General features: G+C 44.3%; 1 protein-coding gene across 2 annotated transcripts in view; it reads right to left on the reverse strand.

Moving 5' to 3' along the window:
- GAS6 (growth arrest specific 6) overlaps positions 1-7,752 on the reverse strand; it is an 86,163-nt gene extending 78,411 nt beyond the window's left edge. The window contains exons 1-2 of one of the 2 annotated variants that reach the window (XM_078147341.1): positions 7,386-7,752; positions 6,683-6,849 (exon numbers count right to left, since the gene is read on the reverse strand). In XM_078147341.1, coding sequence (XP_078003467.1) covers positions 6,683-6,849; positions 7,386-7,473 — 255 coding nt within the window. In that variant the 5' untranslated portion in view covers positions 7,474-7,752. The remainder of the gene's footprint in view (positions 1-6,682; positions 6,850-7,385) is intronic. The other variant, XM_020965173.2, reaches the window with a different exon arrangement.
- Between the last annotated feature and the right edge of the window lie 374 nt (positions 7,753-8,126).

Below are 8,126 nucleotides of genomic sequence, written 5' to 3' on the forward strand. Positions count from 1 at the left end.
GGCCAATGTGTGTTTGGCCTTAGAACAACACAACTGGCCCATCTGAGTTGGCTGGGACACTGAAAAGTTAAGTGACTTAGGGTCACAAAGCTACTCTGTGTTAGAGGGGGGACAACCAGGGGGCAGCTAGGTGGCCTAGCGGATAGAGCACTGGTCCTGGATTCAGGAGAACCTGAGTTCAAATCTGGCCACAGACACATAACACTTATTAGCTGTGTGACCCTGGGCAAGTCACTTAACCCCATTGCCTAACCAAAAAAAAAAGTCTAGATAACAACAAAATATTAAATCAAGTCCCCATTTGTGGAATTTGTTAATTCCAAGGTGGAAACGCTCATGCCGAAAATTCAGCAATCACCTCTGAGCCGTTATGAGTAGGCTCCAGTATAGTCCTGGAATAATGATCAATGACAATATCTTACACTAGTATAAGATCTTTTGGCTTTACAAGATATTTTCACATACATTTTCATTATGGCATTCCACAACTGAGTTTCTTCCAAATCTGAAATTTTATAATACTTCGATTTTTTGTTTAAAAAAATTAAGTAGGTGAGGCAGCTGGGTGGTGCAGTGGATAGAGCACTGGCCCTGGATTCAGAAGGACCTGAGTTCAAATCCAGCCTCAGACACATAATACTTATTAGCTGTGTGACCCTGGGCAAGTCACTTAACCCCATTGCCTAACCAAAAAAAAATTAAGTAGGTAAGGGTATTGACAAAGGGAAGAAAACATGTTTCCTCCTTCTGGAATTGTGGAGAAAAGTTTCAAAGAATGTGAAATTTAGTGAACTTTAAAGAGACTTAATGCAGGGGCAGCTAGGTGGCACAGTGAATAGAGCACTGGCCCTGAATTCAGGAGGACCTGAGTTCAAATCCAGCCTCAGACACATAACACGTACTAGCTGTGTGACCCTGGGCAAGTCACTTAACCCCATTACCTAGCCAAAAAAAAAAAGAGAGAGACGTAATGCAAATGATAGTAAGAGAGCTTGGCATAGAGGCTGGAGAACTGACTATGGAAACAGGAGACTGCGAGGCAAGGGGTTAAGTCCCCATCTACAGACAACTTTAAGACTCTAAGTAACAGAGAAGATACATTTTGTGTCCCTAGAACTTTCTCACTGTGAAAGCTCCATCTGCTAAGGAAATCACTGGTCTGTTTTTTTTTTAAATGCAAACGGCAGAATTTTTTAGCTGAAATGGTCTTTGCAGCCTATTGCTTCAATTCCACTCAGTTTTACAGACATTTCTAAATGCTACCAGTGCAGGTCACCGTCTTGGCACCGGGCATACAAAAACAAAACAATCCCTACCCTCAAAAAGTCTAAGTTCTATACTGACATGGGGGTGGGGGATGGAAAGCTGCATATGACACATACACAGAAAATAAATACAAAATATGTCCAGAACAATACAAAGCAATGTCAAGAGGCAGAAAGCACTAGTAATCAAAATAGCCAATATTTTATAAATATCTCATTTTATCTTCACAACCACTGTGGGAAGTAGGTGCTATTATTATTCCCACTTTATAGATGAAAAAATGGAGGCAGACAGAAGTTAAGTGATCTGCCTGGGGCCTCATACCTAGTAGGTGTTTGAGGCTGGATTTGAACAGAGATTTCCCTGACTCTAAGCCCAGCACTCTCGCCTCTGTCCCCCTAAGTAATTTCAAGGGTAACAGGAAAGGCCTTCTTAAAAGATGTGATATCTGAGCTGTGCATTGAGGGAAGACAGGTCTTCTAGGAGGTGCAGGTGAAAAGGGAGTGCATTCCAGGGAGGGGAGGGGAGCGAAGGGAATAAGCATTTATATACAATTGTCTGATATCTGCCGGCACTAGGCTAAGCACTATCCAAATATTATGTCATTTAAGACTCACACAGTATATTATCTCTGTTTTCCAGTAGAGGAAACTGAGTGACTTGCTAAGTGACTTGTCCTGAGGCACACAAGCTAGTAAATTTCTTTTTTTTTATTCCTTTTTTTTTTTGGCTAGGCAATGGGGTTAAGTGACTTGCCCAGGGTCACACAGCTAGTAAGTGTTATGTGTCTAAGGTCGAATTTGAACTCAGGTCCTCCTGAATTCAGGGCCGGTGCTCTATCCCCTGTGCCACCTAGCTGCCCCAAAATCAATCTTTTTTTTTTAAATTAAGCAATTGGGGTTAAGTGACTTGCCCAGGGTCACACAGCTAGTAGTAAGTGTCAAGTGTTTGGTGTGAGGTCAGATTTGAACTCAGGTCCTCCTGACTTTGGGGCTGGTGCTCTATCCTCTGCGCCACCTAGCTGCCCAAGCTAGTAAATTTCTGAGGCTGGATTTGAACTCAAGGTTTCCTGCCCTCCAGGCACTATTGTCAGTTCAGTTGTATCCCCCATTTGGGGTTTTCTTAGCAAAGATGCTGGAGTGGTTTGCCATTTCCTTCTCCAGCTCATTTTATAGATGAGAAGCTGAGGCAAACAGGGTTAAATGACTTACCCAACGTCAGTTAGCAAGTCTCTGAGACCACATTTGAACTCATGAAGATTGAGTCTTCCTGATTCCAAGTCACCTAGCTGCCCTATGTGCAGTGTAGTGCCACCTAGCTGCCATTCTAGACGCAGAAGGCTACCCTGCCTGGTTTTAGCAACTCCATGGAACAAGATAACCCCCTGGTATCCCCCTCCCACTTTTCTACCTCTTTTGGTGTGTTGTCTCCCTACACTGGTTTATAAGTTCCTTGAGAGCAGGGACTGTTTTTTTTTTTATTAATTGTATCCCCAGTGCTTAGCACAGTGCCTGGCACACAGTTCAGTCCTTCCTTCAACTGTGGCTAACTCTTCCTCACCATGTGGTCCATGGGATTTCTTAGGAAAGATAATGGAGTGCTTTCCATTACATCTGGTTCATTCTGATACTGCTAGTGTTACATCAAGCCTTTATTATATTTAGGTGCTTAATAAATGCTTATAGGATTGGACTGGATTAGCATAAGGAATATTCTAAGAAATAAAAAGAACTCAAAGATATAATGTAATGCATCATTGTTTTCCACCTGAGAAATTAAGGAAACTACATGTGTTGTGGGTTTTTTTGTGGGGGGAGTGGTGTTGGATGGGACACACTTTTTTTTGGTTGTTATTTTTTAGCAGGGGTAAAAATCAAAGTGGGTATAAATTGAGCATAGAGCTCTGAAATATGGCAAGGACTTCCAAGCACATCAGGCTGTTAAATAATCAATGAAAAGGGCTTTCTTAGAGGCAAGTAATTGCTAACAGAGGAATATAAGAGATCATGGACTTTCTTAGGGGATAGGTTAGGGAATGGACCTGTGATTTCATTTAAGAACTCCTAGTACCACTATATGTGGGCATCTTCTATGTAGCTCATGGAATATATTATAGAGTTGCCCAGAGTACTGAGGTGTTATGTGACTTGCCCAGGGTCACAGTCAGTATGTGTAAAAGATGGAATTTGAACCTAGGTCTTCTTGGCTCTGAGGCCAGCTTTCTTTCCATTGAACAGTGTCTGCCTCTGCATATGTAGAACTTATTATAGGAAAAAAAATACCCTTTTGTATGAAAGATTTCTCATCTTTTATGGAATTAAAAGAATTACATTTTAGGAAATCAGAAGACAGAGGGAATCACCCCTTTAGGAACTGTAGCACTATAAGACACTATAAGCACTATATGGGATGGTGAAAAGTTTTAGAATTCTGTGGGTTCTATTTTGTTTTTAATGAGGTCACATTCTAGAAGAGAGCTCTGCAAGGGTAAGATACCCTCATCAGGGCTATATCTAAACTGGCAAAACCAGGGCACAGACTAAGTGTAGGCATGTATTTCTCCTGCAGCTCCACCCTCTCTGCACTAATCCGAGTCCTACATTAGACTTCTGGTTTCAGCCTGGAAGGATCAGTGCACCTGCTGCCCAGAGGCCCAGAAATAGCCATCAACTCAAAGCAAAATAATGAAGTATCTAACCACTACTTCTTTGCATTCATAAATCATATAGGAGAGGCAAAATTCAGCAGGTACATCATTGGTGATAACCATATGGGAAATGAGGAGAAAACAGGCTACAGTGAAAATGACAGAAGAGGTTGCAGGATAGAGAAATACAGTGGAATTTCCTTATAGGTACTCAATACATATTTGTTGAATGAGGATGAATGATGCTATTAGTAGGGTCCAGGAATAGGATATTTGATTTAGAGCTAGAAAATCCGTACAGATGACCTTTTCCAACCCTTTCATTTAATGATGAGGGAATTGAGTTCCAAAGCTTAAAAGACCTGACCAAGGGTCATACAACTAGTAAGTAGCAGAGTCAGCATTTGAGCCTAGGGTCTGATTCCAAAACCATTCCTCTTTCCACTACATCTGGTTCATTCTGATACTGCAAGGGTTACATCAAGCCTTTATTATACTTAGTAATGTTTGGGGAAATGTTATTTGACATGTATCATATCTAAATCTGTAAAACAATTAGTTTTGTTATTACAAGATCCTCCTTTGGTTCACCAGTAATTTGTTTTCTGGAAAAAAAGAACCCCAAAGGGACTGAAACAGCCAACAGACTGATAGTGATGGATACAAATTATTCTAGTTGCATTTGGCAAATATGATTAACAGTCATTACATGAGCAATCAAAATGAAACAATGTTAAGACTGGCTCCATAGCAATTGTGCTCTTGTCATATTAGATGTTTTAAGGAAAACTTTACAGTGTGCATATTTGTATAACATCCCTGGAAATTTATTCATAGTTTAAGGAAGTTGCCTCTAGTACTGAGAGGGTAAGTAGGGATCATACAGCCAGTATATGTCAAAGGTGGGATTTAATCCTAGGTCTTTCTGGCTCTGAAACCAGTTTTCTATCCACACTATCATGTCTGCCTCTGCAAATATAGACCTTATTATAGAAAGGAAAATGTTGGGTTTTTTGTACAGAATTTGAGAAAATGAATTTTAATTGAAAATGTATTTTTTGCATAGATATTGAGAGAGAGAGAAGCTAGCATAGGGTAGATAAGAAATAACTCAAGAATTTTATGGGAAAAGGGTATAACATAAGTCTTTGTTATTATAACTGCATTTATCAATTTGCTTACCTATCATTTATCTGCCTATCATCTATCTACCTGTCTATCTGTTTAGGCCCTCTTGCTTCCCCCAAAAAAGTTTAAGGCAGCATTATCATTCATTTTCTAGTAGAAATTACAATATATACTTATTCTTTAAATTATCTACATCCAGGGAAAATGCAGTGCTGTCCCTTTACACACACATACATTTTCCAAAGACAGTTAATTCTCACACATGTCCTCCTCTGTCCCCATCTTCCAGGCTCACATTCACACCACTCTCCAGAGGCATTATTAATAGAAGGATGTTCTCTGCCAGCAGCTACCAGGCTGTGGTCTACAGACCACCAGCTGCTTCTGCAGAAGCACCATGGAGTGCTGGAAGTAATGAGGCACCACTTTTTCATGCAGCCTTTGCTTCCCCCCTCTACGACATCCGCCATCCACCTACCCGCCTCCCCCCCCCACTTTTCTTTGGTAACTTTACAAGGAAGCAAACAAACAGTAATTCTGGGGGAATTAAATAATCCCTTAGGAGCTGCTCCCTGAAGCAATGCCCTCTATCATTTCTACTCTCTGGGGAAAATATGACTATTCTCCTCGAGGCTAACTGCCCCCCCCCCAAAATGTAAAGGAATACAGCAGAGACAGACTCCACACCAACCAGGAAGAAAATAAGAGGGGAGAAACCATATGGGTTCAAAACCAAAAAGACTCACCTATTCTATTTCTAAATATAATATGTATGTATTTCATATACATGTATATGTATATATGTATATATTTTCCTCAAATTATTTCAAAGTGTATTTTCCTTAAAGTTGTTGCTTTGCGGAGTCTGCTGCAAGTTCCAGCATAAGGATAACAAGTCTGCTCTGTTGTAGGTTTTATTTCACTTAGCAGGAAAAGACACGCCTCTTTCTATTCTTGCTGAACTGCAGGCTCTTAAAGATGATTATCAAGTCAAAAAAAAAGTAAAGAAAGATAGGAGAGTGTCCTCTGAGCTCTGTTCTCCTTGACAACCTTGCGCTCATTCTCTCATTCTATCCTTTCAGAATATGACTTTACAAAATACCCTAGGATGCGAAATGAGAACCTGTACCGCCAATGTAAAGTACTAGCCCATGAAATCCATCAGTGGAAGACAGAGGTGATAAAAGAATCTCAAGGGCACCCAATCAGCTAACCAGAGCATCTGCGCATGCATATTATGTGTGTGTTTAAACGTGTGTATCCAGAAAAAAAGAAAGAGAATTCATTGGACATCCCCAGCGCTTGCCTAAAACCCTGTTCAGCAAAGCCCTGGTTATGTTGCGTGGTTTAAATTATTTATCTAATGATTTATCCTCCAAACATCTTCCCCAGCTGTGCGGACAGCTGGCACCCTAATTCCAGCTGCTTCTGACAGGGACGGGAAGGGTAGTAGTAGACCAGGGAAGGAAGGGAAGAGGATGCATGGACGCAGGCATGCACCGGCCGCTCCCGTAGAGACTGATCAAGGGCTGGTCTCTCGGCCACCCCGCCCCAGGGGCTCTCCTTAAACTACCCCCATCTCGTCCCACGCACACACCCAAGCCATTCACTCCTCCCCTCCCCCAATCCCAATCTCCTTACAGTCTCAGGATCATTTTCGAACACTTCTCGGGCTTCCTCTTTGTTGCACTGCTCTTCTATGCATTCTCTCTCTAAATGGCCTTGCTTGGTCTCTTCGAAGATCTGGTTGGCTCGGCGCTGTCTCGACCGCAGGAACTGGGCTGCCTCCCGGGCCCGCAGCAACACCGCTGCCCCGCACGACACCCAGGGCGGGAAAGGGGATGGAGAGAGAGGAAGAGAAAGGGACGGGTAGGAAATGGAGTAGGGGCATTGGGGGGAAAGCAGAAGAGGTACCCATAAATTCAGGCACCGGCACCCCACCCTGCTTGCAACAAGGAGATAGAATTGCTTTCCCCCTCCCCAACCTCCCGCACACACACGCTGTGCAGCCGCAGCAGGCTGGGGATTGAGCACTTTCCTGAGTGTCCTTGAAGGAAGGGGGATGCTGTGGCCTCGGCGATCGCGGCCACTGCTGCTGCTGCTGTCGCATTGTGGATGGTGGCGATGGGGGCTGGGGGCGCGGCTAGGGTGGGTGGGGAGGATGTCTGGGCAGAGGATCCCCCTCCCCAGGCTCTAAGCCGGCGAGGACAGGCGCGAGACTGGATTGGGGGGTGGGGGTGGGGAGATAGGCAATTCCGCGCTCTTCAGGTCGGTGCCCTGATTCCCCTTGCCCAGGAGATCGAGCAGAGCTTGGGAGGCGCCCGCCGGGGCCGGGGGTACTCACTCTGCGAGGAGTCGGTGGCCAGCAAGAGAAGCAGCAGGACAGTACTGAGGGCGGCGGCGGGAGCAGGCTGCTGCTGCGGCTGCGGCATGGTGTGGGGCTGGGTTCGGCTGGCTAGTAATGACCTGGAGCCGAGCGCAGCCGGAGCCGGAGCCAGAGCCGGAGCCGGGCAGGCAGCGCTGGCTCCAGGCGGGTGCAGAGTGCGAGCGGGCGGGCGGGCGGAGCGAGCGCACAGCTACTGTCAGCGTGAGCCAGGGAAACTATGCTGAGCGCTGTGGGGGAGTCGCTTTCTTCATCTTATCCAATCATTTATAAAGTTTACATCCCGGCTCAGCCACGGAGGCACACCTATCGCCCTTCTCACCATTTCGTGGCGTCTATCATTGGAGAGGGGAGAGGGAGGAGGCGGGGGAGGGGGTGGGGGTGAGGAGGTCCTGGGGGTGGGAAGTCACTTTTAGAGGCTCGCTGTTGAGTCCACTGACTTATATGACACCAGGACCACGAAAGGTTGCACAGCTTTGGGGCTCTGGTGTTCTCAGATCTTCGCAAGTTGACTTACCATAAGATAAAGTTGCCTTTATCAAAAGGTAATAATAACAATAATAGCAAAGGGAAAAAGAAGGTGCTGATAGCTACATGCACCAAGGACATTGGTAAAATGAATGAAATCCTATACGTAAAGGAAGGACTTCCTTCCCAATACATAATTACAAGAGACTTATTGCAGTTTTTAGAAGTAAAAGA

The sequence above is a fragment of the Phascolarctos cinereus genome, unplaced genomic scaffold (assembly GCF_003287225.1).
Source record: "Phascolarctos cinereus isolate Bilbo 61053 unplaced genomic scaffold, phaCin_HiC Scaffold_7;HRSCAF=346, whole genome shotgun sequence".
In the NCBI taxonomy this organism is placed as follows: domain Eukaryota; kingdom Metazoa; phylum Chordata; class Mammalia; order Diprotodontia; family Phascolarctidae; genus Phascolarctos; species Phascolarctos cinereus.